Raw genomic sequence first — 13839 nt, 5'->3', positions numbered from 1 at the left:
CACAATAAAAAATATGTTAAAAAAAAAAAAATTAAACAGCCTCAGCGGTTCCAACTGACACAACTGACACAAAAGTAAAACTCCAGTTCTACAACTTTAAAACCAAAAACAATAAAACATATTTGGCTGGGCTTCACTCCTCCTCCCTGTCCAATTTAAAGCTAATCACTCTTTGATCATATGAAGAAGTGCTTGTTGCTGGAGAGACAAGGAAACCTATCAACAAGTGAAGTGACAGCGGCTGCTGGAAGCTTGGGAGGTTACGCAAGGATCATGCCAGTGAACGGGAGCCTGGCAGAGTGCTGCTGGCAGCCAGAAGATCCTAGTGGAAATGTTGAAAATCCTCAGGAGCTAGCTGCGCTGTCATACAGGAGCCGACTTTCGATAACACCCTGCATGTTCAACACAAAGACACGTCATAATGCTTCTTGACAAAACTAAATTGAAACGGGCAGCGATGGTGAGTGTTGCCCAGGATTAATCTCTCAGTCCAGAAAAAAAAAAATCAACTTTAACATTGATGTCCAATAAACTATCAACCATGAGCACTTCAGCTCATAATACTCTAGTCTACTGTACTGGACTGGACTGGACTGGACAAAGATCATTAAACCCTGCCATTAGACAGTTAAAGAAATATATTGTCCACACTGTAAATGGTGCCAAGATCTAATGGGATCCCAGAATCAAACCGAAAGGAATATTAGGAGGACATGAATACACGCAGCCTTGTACTGAAAAAGACATTCATTCTTTTGTTGTGTTTGTCTGAAACATGGCTGCATGCTAACTCTGCTTCTACTGCTGTCACCTTACCTGGTCATAAAGAATTTAGAAAGGACAGAGGGGGTCGAGGAGGAGGTATGTTCTTTTACATCAAAGTGTATCTACAGTATAATAAGATAGTAATCTAAAGGTAATGAACTAGAGAGTAATTATAAATACTTCCTTATGTGTTGTGCTTATTATATGTGCATATATTGTCTTACAGAAAGTATCCCTTGCAGCTGCAGACTGGATGCAGATGGAGTGAATCCCAGCTGGCACATCCAGCTTCCATCCATCATAACATTGGGAGCTTTAGTATAACCTACATGTATATTGACATACACTTTCCTCTCTAATACCTGACAAGGCCAGTGAAAATTACAACTCCAGGTTGTTCCACAATGAGCCTTTGGGTCCACTATGATGTAATGGATGAGCAGCAGTCAAGTCAGTCTAAAAGAGAAATGGCTTCAGCTCACTGATAGATGGCCTCCATTTACACACCTGTTAAAATCCTTGAGAAAAATGTTATCATCTGCTCTCAAGTGGACGGTGCCGGGAGGAGCACAGTTTGATGTCAACCGTCTGGGTGAATATCAATAGTGTCCTCTAAAACGTATGCCAGAGGCAGGCAATACAGAGTGGTACAATTCATCATCAGGCAGAAAGGCTTTTTAAATGCAACTTTTTCAATATATATCGACAGGAATATGATATTACATGATATATACACATATCAGCTTTGGTCTCTAATGCGACACGTTCTTCCTTTCCTTTCACCACAATGAAGGTATTTCAGTGTTGTGTCTAATTATCTTGATAATTGTTGATCTATAATGTGGTAAAGAGACTTTGGTAACTGTAGCTAACCCACTTGAAGTTATTTCCCATCCTTCTCCCAGCCTCACCTGCCTTACAGACATCTGGCCTCGAGGAAGAACATGTTGTTGAACATTATGTTTTCGAGTTGTCTGTCCATCCCATTTTCATGAACTGATATCACAGAAAATATCTTAAAATGTGTCAAATGTTCACGTGGACGAAAGGAAGAACTGATTAATTTTGTGGTCAAAGGTCATTGTTTGTGGCCATAACTCAAGAATTCAAACACTAATTATGACAAAATGTTTGCATAAAATTATTCATGACGTGATAACATGTCATCAAAAGGTCAAAAGGTCAACTTCTGGTCATTATTCAACACCATAACTCAGGAACAGAGGGGAAGATTTTAACCATATTTCACATTTGGTTGAATGCTGAACTGGTCTCAAATCTTGGGTGTCCACCTTGAAACTAGTGATTGTACTGATATTATGTGCCTTTGGGTTGACAATGTGTGTGAAGCATCCACTTTTCAGAATTCGTAGTTTCTTTGCACAACATCCATATCTGAAGCATTGTCTACTGTCCTGGCGACAACTTTGTGTTCTACCAGAATCATCTTTATTGGCCAAGCATGTAAACACGTGCAGACTATTTTACTCAAATTGTCTTTATCTCACTGACTTTACACACGAGCACAGTGGACACACAGCAGAACAAGAACAACAAATCTTAACAGACTCAAATCTATTTAATAATGGGTATAAACTGCAACTTGACTGGTTGGCCGAGGCATACAACCTAAACTATTTTCTGTGAGGTTTTCTTACTCAAATTGGATTCACAGAACTCTCAAGTGTACAAACATGTTGTAAAATCCCTCATTTCAGCCTGACAAATGCCCCCTATGCAAGAGTAGGAGCATGTCCACAAGATCTGATCGTTAGCATATACAGTACAGTCTATGGCTTCATATGAAGCCAAGATCATTACTCACAAGTTTCTGACAGCTTCTAGACAATACAACTGTATCTATAATGACAGTTACCATAAGTAACAGCTCTACGTTTTGCAATTTAAAAGTAAAGCATGAATATAAAATGTAAGATATGAGCCTGCAGAAGGATGGGGAGATGTGGACAATCTGGAGTCTGCTTTGTAACTAAGTTCAGTTTTCTTTCTGTCTCAGCACAGACTGAGTGAATGCAGTCAAACACGTCATGTATAAAGCCTGAACCAGCAAATCATTGTAAAAACAAAAGTTTTTTAATTGAACTGTTCATTGGACCTTTTAACAAAATACAAAAAAAGAAAAGAAATCAGCATCATTTGCATTTATGATTTTTTTTTTTGTATCACATTTAATACATCAATTATTTACACTAATTTATTGACCATAGTCAAATTTATTTTAGAAAGACAAACCAATGCTGCTTAATGGATTTGGAACATTTAGAACATGTTTGTAAAATTGTTTTGTTTTTTCTTCCTAAACAGTTTAATCTCTAAAGTCTGCCTCATCCTTCCTCATCACTGCTCACCAAGTTTCCTGCAATGTGATTGTGGTAGGTATAAGGCAGATTGCATTATGAGATGCAATTCAATGACAAGTATGGGATTTGCAGATACATTACCTTAAAGACCTGTTGCATCATATTTGATAAGCACATTTTCAAAACAGCTTTATTGTACAATAAGGTGTAAAAATGTTCCCCCAATACAGTGTATACTCATATAAAAATATTAGTAAAAATAGAAATGTTACTCTTACAACTTTCCCAAAGATTTCCCTGCCAAAACTTGCAAATCACCACATGCTGAAAGCCATTTTGGATTTGGCAAGCTAAAGCTCGCTACTGCTTGCAGTGCACAGATAATGCACCAGGGGGCCAAAGGCATGTGGCCGATTGTATACATGAGGTTTTCCAGAAAAGCATTGATCATATTGACAGAGGTCTTAGAAACTGATATATCAAATTCTATACAAATGGCTTTAAAAGGTTATATACTATTCATACAATATTACAACAAACTCACAACAGTTTATAACAGATCTTTGACAACAGCCATGTGAGAAATCTGCTAACTGGTCAAGTCACAGTTTTTTTTGGTGCTAAAGTGCTGTCAAAGGCAGAAACACACTAATGACGAAGAAGGCAAAGCTGAAATAAAATGCAGGTTTCTAAACCTTCAAAAATAACTTTACGGGTGTTTTATGATTGGAATCAATAAGATTGTTTGGTGAGACACTATTTGTATGGTATACAAATGTAAAAATGTATAAATGTAAAAATAAATAAAATAATTATCTTTGCAATGAACACTCAGGGTGTCTTTAAATTTGTGTCTCAGCCTTGGCATTCTTGGTTTCTTGGCAAAACTTCAAGAAAATCTCATTTGTACTGTTCTGCTCCACGGAACAATATTCAGTGTCTCAGCACTGCCACAAGATTATTGATAAGTAAAACTCGACACAGATCTCTCAGCAGGATCCAATATTATATTTCAAAGAAATAGTCACAACTTATTTAAATTTGAATATGGATTATTAAAGCGTCTGCAGGGACAGTTCGACTCCAATCATCTTTCTGCTAACTATCAGCAAAAAAGTTTATGAAAAAGTGGTGCAATGTCTGTACAACCATAGAACTTTACTGTATACTATCAAATGCATAATGTATTTAATGTGTTGTATGGTACTACATGTGGTGACTAGTGGTATATCAGGATAAAATATAAATAGCATACAGCCGTTAGCAGTTACTTTTAATATTGGTTCAACAGGGCTGTCACATACTGACAATACATATTGGTCACTCACTCACTCACTCACTCACTCAGAAAGATTTTGTGTTAAAGGTCCCAATTTGTATAAATTCATATTACTATTTATTTTTTGATAATAAAGTAGATGTAGGTGGTGCCATAGAAATACGCTGAAAGTATTGAAATGCTCAGTCCACAAAGAAATGCACAAAACCCATCTTTAGCAACTTTGCCTTTTGGACAAGCTGTTTGGGCTTGTGTAAGTTTGTGATGTCACAAACTTACGCTCATTTCATATGATCACCCTCAACAAAGCACACTGTACAACTTTTTAGGGGAGTAAAACATTGAGTATTAATTCCGTTAAGGAACCACTAAATATCTTCTAATGGATATCAAGACTGCAAATAAAACCCTAGAAATATGTAAAGTATGGGACCTTTAAGAGCTGTCACTGCTGTTATGGTCCAGCAAAAAACTTGTTTTCTCAGAAGGGAATGTTTGGTGGCAGGGTAATGGTAATGTGAAGTAATGTTCATGTCTGATATCGACTAACTACACACAAACACACTTGCAAAACCTTGCGCCACTGTGCACATCTCAGCTGCAGAATAACATATTTAAAAGGGCTATACTGCGGGGAAAAACATCTTCATTCATAACGTGAACGACTAATATGGAGGTATAAGACCAGCAGTCACTGCAAGATAACATGACATGACACAGCTTGATTATTGTCATTACCAAAGAAAATATGTTTTTAATTGGAAATCCTATCAGATTGACATTAAAACTGACAATGAAGTCATTTTGAGTGAAAAATTGACTTCTGTTAATTTGGAGGTTAATTAACTTTTCAATCTCATACCATGATCTCTCATCAGGGGGAAAATTCAGAGCAACATCGTAGAAAAAGGTTTGATATATTAGGGGAAATAGTCTCTCAGCTTTGATAAAATGCAATCGAGAAGTTTGTGGAACAGTCTGTGCTCACCAAATAAGAGTTTATCTCTTCACTTTGGGTTTGGAAATACATAAATTTTCTCATTGGCACCTGCCTTCCTATGGCTGTCGAGATTGAGTGATAAATGACCACATTTTGCACCCTCTGATGTGCAGTTTTCACTCTCTTTTGTAACTTTACAAAATAGCAAAAATACAGGAACAGCAAGCACAGTGAAGTACAAAGGATTTTACATATTGTGAATAAACAATGACAGAATCATACAAGGTATCAGACTTATATTACCTCACAAACACCTTCCATGAATATTTCATTCCAAAATGTGTTCTCGTTTTGAAAGTTTATTTATTTTCCTCATGTTCTGCATTCAAATGGCAGCCTGTCGAGACCACCCTCAGGGTTTAAAATGTACACTGTTCTCGCTGTGAAATGCATTTCTGCTTTGGCTTTTAAATGTATCACGAATAGTGCATATTTCACATCTTTCCCACAGCAATTGTGGCATATGTGCTTACTCAAAGAGTCAAAACTTTGTTATATTACTGACGAATTTTCATATGTCCTCTGGCACTGTTCACTTGTTTGACTCCTGATTCACTGTGCATCATGAGCTACTGACCAGTGAGCTGATATTTCCTGCAGCACTGCACACTCACATGTGAACACCCTGAACTGATGAAGCCTTGAATCCAAGACTGAAATAAACACTCTCAGAAGAACAGCTCTTTAAAATGGATGAAGGACATACAGAGGTTTGTTCTTTGTTGCCTGAGTTTAGCTTATTCAATAGGGCATTAATTGCCCCAAGGGGAGCATGCTGCACAACAATGTGTCTATAATGCAAAAAGAACATATATCTTTCTTATATAGAAAGCACATATATATATACACATATATTTATATATATATATATACACACACACACACATACAGACACACATACACACACACACACACACACACACACACACACACACACACACACACACACACACACACACACACACACACACACACACACACACACACACACACACACACACACAGACACTACCACAGGTGTCATAAAGAAACCTCACATGGATTAATGAACTTGGATTTAAAGAAGTAAAGCGAGCTTTAATATAATACAGTTCCCTCAAGCAGAGTTCCCTGGCCCCACTGGCCACAGAGCCATTGGAATAATTTTGGATTAAGTCCATTTTTCTATTATTTGGGCTTCAATCTGAAATCACAGTGACATTAAAGTCAAGTGGTAGTCTGGTTCCTCCAGACTATTGAGCACAATTTCCATCCTTCACTGTGATTGTAGCCTAAAAAACCCTGTTCGCTTTAAGGACCGATCAATCACGGGCCATTGGGGGTGGTGTGATTAAGTTGCAGTTAAGTGTTTTTTTTCTAAATGTAGTTGCAGCAGTGGTAGATTTTCTGCACATATGGTGGTCAATACCAAATTGTTAAAGGCTACTTTAATAGGATTCAAATTAACCCAAAGTGGACTTCCATTCGGATGCAACATCTGAAAATGATTCCTTAGGGACTCATATATTCAGTGAACTTGGATGTGAAAACACCACACTGGTCTATTTGGTCAAGAAGCACAATCTTTAAAATGAAGGGGCAACAATTCATATTTTTTTTACTGTTATCCCTAAATCTTAAATTGTCAAAAAGTAATGACAACATTTCCACCAGTTTCCCAGAGCCCAGGATGATGTTTTCAGATGTCTTGTTTAATTCAAACAACAATCCCAATCTCAAAATTTTTGTTTGAAGAATTACAAGCAAATAATCGCATAGCTGCCGGTTAATTTGCTTTCAATCGACTAAAAAGTCATGCAGTTTAGTCTGATTAACTACAACAGATTCAATTGGAGGTAAAACAGAAAGTGAATAACACCAAAAATGTTTTTTATAGTCCCTTTTTGAGGAAGAAAATTGTGTTTTGTAAAGTTTCTTTCCAGCAAATACCACAACCTGAAACCAAATGATGTCATCCTTTTACCACATTTGGTCTGTGCATCCAAGTTTGAAATATCTGATTCCTCTTTGCCCTCAAGTTCCATCGTTGTCCAAAACTATTAAAAACAAATAAAAAACTATTACATCACTGACTTACATGTTGATACATGTGTATCAGTTTAAAGCTAAAAACTAGCCCCCAGCAAAAACACTGTTTCCTCCTGTTTGTGTTAATGTTTCCAATGTTTTTTTTGGCAATCATTCTATTTAAGATAATTGTAGGGGCTGCAACTTAAACTAATTTTATTATCAATTAATTTGCTGACTTTTTTTTTTTTTTTTTTTAAATTGATCGCCCAGTCTGTAAAATGTCAAAAACATTGACAGTCCAAGAGGGTGTTTTCAAATGTCTTGTTTTTTTCTTTTTTCTCCTGTCCTACCAACACCTCATATTCTTCAATGTCATTAAGCAATATGGTTTTCCAAAAACTTACAAAAAACACATCAACGACTCAAACCCACAAACATCATCTGTTTCCGTAAATAATCTAAACGTGTCTTAATCCACAGTAAGAAATAGTCCCAAAAATGTTCCCTCCTGTCTAATGTTGGCTGAAAACTACAGTTGTTTGGGGAAAGCAATGAATCTCTTTTGAAAACAGAACTTTACATTTATAACTTGTCCTTGAAGTTTTACATCTACAGCTGGAACAAACGGCCTCGGGCCTGAGAGCAACAGCAGGGGAAGTCATGTGAACAAACACATTTGGTTTTGGTCTTTCAGTGGGATTTGTTGACATTGACCAAGAGATACTATTGGGAAATTGGATGCAACAAGGTCAATACAGAGTACATGGAGGGTGTGAGGATAGATAAGGGTGGGGTCTATAGAAGCCCAAAAGCAGAGCCTCTTGCACGTTGAAATGGCCCTGCCTACCAACATGAAATGCTGTCCTTTAATTTCACTGATCCAAGTCACCCTAAAAGCACGTAGGTGCAGCATGCACTTCAGTAATCTCAAACACGAAAGGAATTGTTTATACTCCACTGTATCTACCAACACACATACCATCTGACTGCGATAAGAGCTGCTTGAGTTTGTTTCAGTTGTGAACTTTAACAGCCAAATAAAGTACAGAGTAAAGACAGACTAGCAGCACTACCACAGTGGATTAGCTCATGAAGCAGACTGTGAGGGGAACAACATGCTCACACTATCAAACCAGAAACAGACTCTGAGGCTTCTTAGATCTCTGAGCAGCCTCCTTTCTCTCACTTCACTGATTACCTGGAGTAACAGGGTGACCCTTCCTGCACCGTGGTGATATGTTAACATTATACTCTGTGTGTGTGTGTGTGTGTGTGTGTGTGTGTGTGTGTGTGTGTGTGTGTGTGTGTGTGTGTGTGTGTGTGTGTGTGTGTGTGTGTGTGTAATTGTGTGTGTCAGAGGGCCTGGTAGAAACAGAGCTCCCCCATTGGCCCTCCATCCAAGGCCAGGACTGTATGCTGGCTGCGGTCAGCACAACAGAACTGCTGACGTGGCCCAACTGTTGACAGAGCACAAGGGACAGGACTCCCTCTCAGCTGTGTGCGTGCGCATGTGTCTATTTGTGTGCATGCATGTGCGTGTAGAAATCGTTGTGTAACGGTTGATTTTTAACCACATTTCCCCCAAGAATTCAAATTCAAATATTTCCCGCTCAGGTGCTACAAGGCCACACAAGGAGGGAAAAACCTTGAGAGACTGCTCCCATCCATTGCTCCGCACTTACAACTATTTATAGTCGCGTACAATCGATGAGCGAGCAAATATGGTAATGATATCATAGGTTAAAACAGCCCTTACAGTATCGCACTCGGTACAAACAAACAGAACCAGATTATTGCTGCCGATGCAGTTTTCCTGAGGACACCTACATTTTGTGTAACTGGTGTGGTCTGAACTTGTGCTGGGATCATCAAACTATCTGGTGAACTGTAAACTAATTATTTATTGCTGGAGACGCTACAATCTGTATTCAGAGACAGTGCAAGGCAGGATGGTTTCATAGCTATCTTCAATTTCCTGTTTATTAAAGTATGATTTCTACGATTGGGTAATCATTTTTACACATGAGGTTAAATTTGAATAATTAACCCTGCTGATGGCATAATGATGCCACCAAGGCAGTCTCAGGTTTTGGTTGGAAACTTCAACTTTTTGACAGGAAGCCTGTATTATTAACTCGAGTTGTTTAAAAGAAAAGGTCGTTCTGGAGGTTTGGATGGTCTAACTGAAGGTCTTCTCTGGTTGAATAAACAGAAATGTAGGATGCAGCTTTTTGGAGCCTGTTCCATACAAAAGATTATGGTCCTAAAAAATTAGGAGTTCAAAGAAATCAGATTGGGTTCTGAGAAATTCTGACAGGTGTTTTTAATTATTTTCTGACATTATTTGATTCAACTCTGACATGAGAATTTTCTGACACTCTACTTGAAAGAGGGTTGTTCTCGACTGAGCCAATGGCATGCAACCCGATTTCAGGAGAAGCAAATACTCAATATGGATGTTACACACAGAAATGAACATAGCTTTGGATATCTTAGTAAATGACATTGGCCATCTGAAATATAAGCAAACATATGACGGCCACTGCCTTACTTGGTTTCCGCCCCTAAATTGTCAAACGCTGGATTTGCGCAAACATTACTGTGAGAGCAGAGTGAACGTTTGAGAGCACTTGTGTCCTTTACACATTGGGGACTGCTTTGCGCGCTTGCCTCTTAGATTTGTAAATGCAGGTGCCATTGTTTGCCTCCCCCTATGTTTTCTTTCTCACAGCTGCCTGTACAACTTCTGGTTGTTGAAATTGTGCATGCGAACTTATATGATACGCGATACAGTTGAAGGACCAGTGTGTAGAATTTAGGGTACCTATTGGCAGAAATGGAGTATAATAAGTTTCACGGTCTTCTTATATTGTCCTACACCCTTGGAAGGGAAGGGTGAGGTGAGGGGTGTTCAGTTAGTTGCAATCTTCGACCTTGCCACTAGATGCCACTAAACCCTCCACATTGCTGCTTTAGAATCTGTGCATTTGAAATTTGCTTCTGAGCATGTTTAATGGGGTTTCCAATACAACATAAATCTGACGCCACACTTTTCATTCTAAAATAATTTCTGTTTATTCCAACCAAGAGTGGATTATCTCACTATCTCATTATTTTAAATGTGGCTATTGTGGGTTTATGGGTTGTGTTCACGTTGCATTCACTACCTGCATTGTAGAGATTCAGGAAAAAAAAAGGTGGCTCGCACAAAACATGAACTAGCAGGAGTCTCTTACAGTTGTCGTGGATGCAGATCCTTACTTTCTTTTTCTGCGTTGGTACGAGACAAGTGTTCCAAAGTGTTTGTAACGATTCATGCAAAAAAATGTATTTGGAAAGCTGCTTGCCCTACAAAAATTTGTTTGTTGTTTGTTGTCGTTTTTTTGCTTGAGTCCCCATTTTCATAAATCTCTCCCTGGCAAGTGCACAGTTTGCATGACCCATAGAGTTACAGAAGCCACTTTTATGGTAGATAGCTACACCAGGTTGACTAGAAACAAGTATTTATATAAAGCAAAATTAGAGAACATTTGGTAAAAGGAGGATTTTGATTAATATTGCAGAGTAAGCATCAGGCATGCATGGAGGTCTACTCATACGTGATACACATGGCCCACCCCACATGGATAAATTGCTGTGCAATTTTAAACATCCAAAAGAGTTCTTATGTTTTGTGAAAAATCGGTAACGTAATTTGCACAATGGTAAGTGTTGACCTGAGAGTGTTAAGCCGCTTTAAACCTGCTTACTTGTGTCCATAAAACATTACACAACACCAGAATGAAGAATCAGTGCAATGAAAAATAACTGCATTCCTTTCTAAAACGATCATAGCCTCCATGGGTACTTCCATCTATTAAGGGGCTAACCTGACATGTTTTGGCAGCTTTAATGGAATATTTCTGAATCATTCCTGATAGTGCCACTGGGCTGCCTTCCAACGCCACTACGTCGTTTCAAATTAAAAGCCGCCCACCGTGGTGAGGAAAATAAGTCAAAGTCGACGCGGCACACATTAATCGTAAAACACATCATTATTGCCCTCCAATGTCTTCAGGAAATACCTGCCATGCACAATAGATGACCACTCGCCTGAGGTGGAACCCAACTAATCGCAGGGCAAAAAGATGCGTAAACGTGTTTTCTGTTAACCAACAACAGACAGCTCGCGATTTCCTCCACTACCGTAATACAAATAAAGTCACATCCACTGGTCCGGGTTTTTGCCACGATGATCAGATAATTGTTTTTTTTCTCTCTACAGAATATAATCTTCATAGTGTTCCATATCGTGCAGTGCGCCGAGCGGGATCTATTACGCAATACGCGTGCAGAGCTTGCGTTGCCTGTGTTAGGCTTAAATAATGTCTGACAATTTACAAATTATACGGACAATTAAAGAGCTGATCCTTGACAAAGTGGCGGAAAAGCGGAAATTTAGTTTGGTTGCTGACGGAGATGACAGATCAACACAGCCACTTGACACGGAGATCCCTCCAGCCACAGAACAAACAATCTGGTGACACAAAGGAGGAATGTGAACTTTGACAGCGCCTTGTTCAGCCAAACCAAGGGGGAACCGACTGACGGATAACTTACTTTTCCTGCAAGACATTTTCCTTGATGGCCCCAAGGGTGGAATGGTTGCCCTGCTGGAGTCTGCAGGTGGCCAGGTGCCGTTGGTGCTGGTCTTTCAGACAGGCGTTTTCCTTGCAAAGATCCGTCACCTGGAGCTCCAGCTCTTCAATCCGGACCCTTTGCTTCTCCAGCAGCCCCTGCTGGGTCTCGATGATTTTATTCAGCTCCTTTAGGTACTCCGCCGCCTTGCTGGGGTTCTCTGTTGGGTTCTCCATCTCGTAAAAGCCCCGTTGCCCGTCCATGAAGGCGATATCCACAGAAACAGAGAAGCAGCCCTCTCCTTCTTTCACACATACACCCGCGCGCACACACACACACACACACACGCGCGCGCGCGCGCGCACACACACACACACACTAACGCTCAGTAGTAGTAAGACTGAGCGCAGTCTAATCCGGAGATCCTCCTTCGCTCCGACATCGCTAGTTTTGTTGTGTAGTAGTGGCAGCTCTGCTGTGAAGTTGGCTGGTGCGCTGCTTTGCTGTACGCCGCCGCCGCCGCGTCCACGAGCTCTGCACCGCAACAGCCTAACTAACCTCCAACCAGCCGCTCCGTTCATGGGAAAACTGTTTAACCCTTCCCATACTGGCGGCCCAGCGCTCCGGCACTGTTCAACTCTCTCACTCACTAAACGTGAAGGGAAAACACACCCATCCGAAGTTTGCGTTTGCACGTGTTTCTTACTCAACAGGTAGGCAGAGTTTTTGCCGCACCAAATGACTCGCACTGCCCCGGACAGCAGTGGCCGTTCGTGCGTCGCTGTTGACGTCGTTGTTTGTAAAAGCATGAACCAGCATGCAAACAGTTACACATAAACAAAAAGTTGTGACTAATGTGATTTAAGACTTAGACGTTAGGAGCAATCGTTTTAAAAACCCTTTTGTCAAAACTGTAACATGTTATGATTTAATAATGCTTGCTACAGCATCTTTCAAGCATGGCTGGAATAACCTGCTTTGAAGCTTGGGGCCACAAATGGACTGCCCCCCCCCCCTTATGCCAAGCAATGAATTTAAGAATATCCATCATGTAAGCACTACGGGTATTTTTTGTTTGTTTTTGTTTTTGTTTTTTGTTTGTTTTTGGTGGCAGCAGAACAAGACACAGTGACAATATGATCACTTTATACAAATGGCAGCCATTGCGCTAACATCCAGCAGACACCAAGCAACATTGGCATTAATTTAAAGGCATTAAAGCCCACCTGATGAATGTTAGTCCATCTATAATCACCTTAATTCTGGTTTGATCTTCTCCAACTCCTGACAGAGGAGCTGACTCTTTAGCTGCTAATGGATGACTGGCTAACTTCACCGGGTTAGTGAGTCATTTTGCCTGTGCTTTTGTGTGCTGTACAATGGGGTTATCAGAGATTTTTCTCTAAAAGCAGTTGCCTGTTGCTGCTTGCTACTGGAACAGAGGCTGACGACAGACTGTACCAAAACAGTGAATTGTCGGGCTCTGGAATCAAAACAATGGGTGAAACGAAAGTTCCCCTCAGCTGCAGACTCAGGTTATAATTCTTAGTTTGCTCATCACTGTGACCAAAGTATTTAAGATTACAACGTTATTTGACCAATTTGTAATGTAAATTAATGTTTTATTCAGCTTTAATACCTGAAATAATTTGGAGGCACTGCATGTTGTTGCATACTTTACAGAATAGTCTTCATATTATGAAGTACACAGTTCTTGTTTATGATTTCCTTTTACTGCTTTAGGCAGATCAGTCCTTTCACTCTCTTTTACTACCTTACACAGGAACTCTCCTATAAGTGTGCACAGCTGTTTAATGCTACATTAGACGTAATTAAAGGTAGGCTGG

The 13839-nt window shown here is 39.6% G+C and overlaps 1 protein-coding gene across 3 annotated transcripts in view; it reads right to left on the bottom strand.

Moving 5' to 3' along the window:
* Nucleotides 1–12523, bottom strand: part of iqsec1b (IQ motif and Sec7 domain ArfGEF 1b) — a 204452-nt gene extending 191929 nt beyond the window's left edge. For all 3 annotated transcript variants that reach the window (XM_069703208.1, XM_069703209.1, XM_069703210.1), the window contains exon 1: nucleotides 11975–12523. In XM_069703208.1, coding sequence (XP_069559309.1) covers nucleotides 11975–12255 — 281 coding nt within the window. In that variant the 5' untranslated portion in view covers nucleotides 12256–12523. The remainder of the gene's footprint in view (nucleotides 1–11974) is intronic.
* Nucleotides 12524–13839: the final 1316 nt, after the last annotated feature.

Source organism: Brachyistius frenatus, unplaced genomic scaffold (genome assembly GCF_029030835.1).
Source record: "Brachyistius frenatus isolate BFR_SWC_R1_liver_20210118 unplaced genomic scaffold, ASM2903083v1 Contig_45, whole genome shotgun sequence".
NCBI classification, from domain to species: Eukaryota; Metazoa; Chordata; class Actinopteri; family Embiotocidae; genus Brachyistius; species Brachyistius frenatus.
Note: the sequence above shows the minus strand (reverse complement) of the source record. Positions and strands in the feature narration are given on the sequence as shown.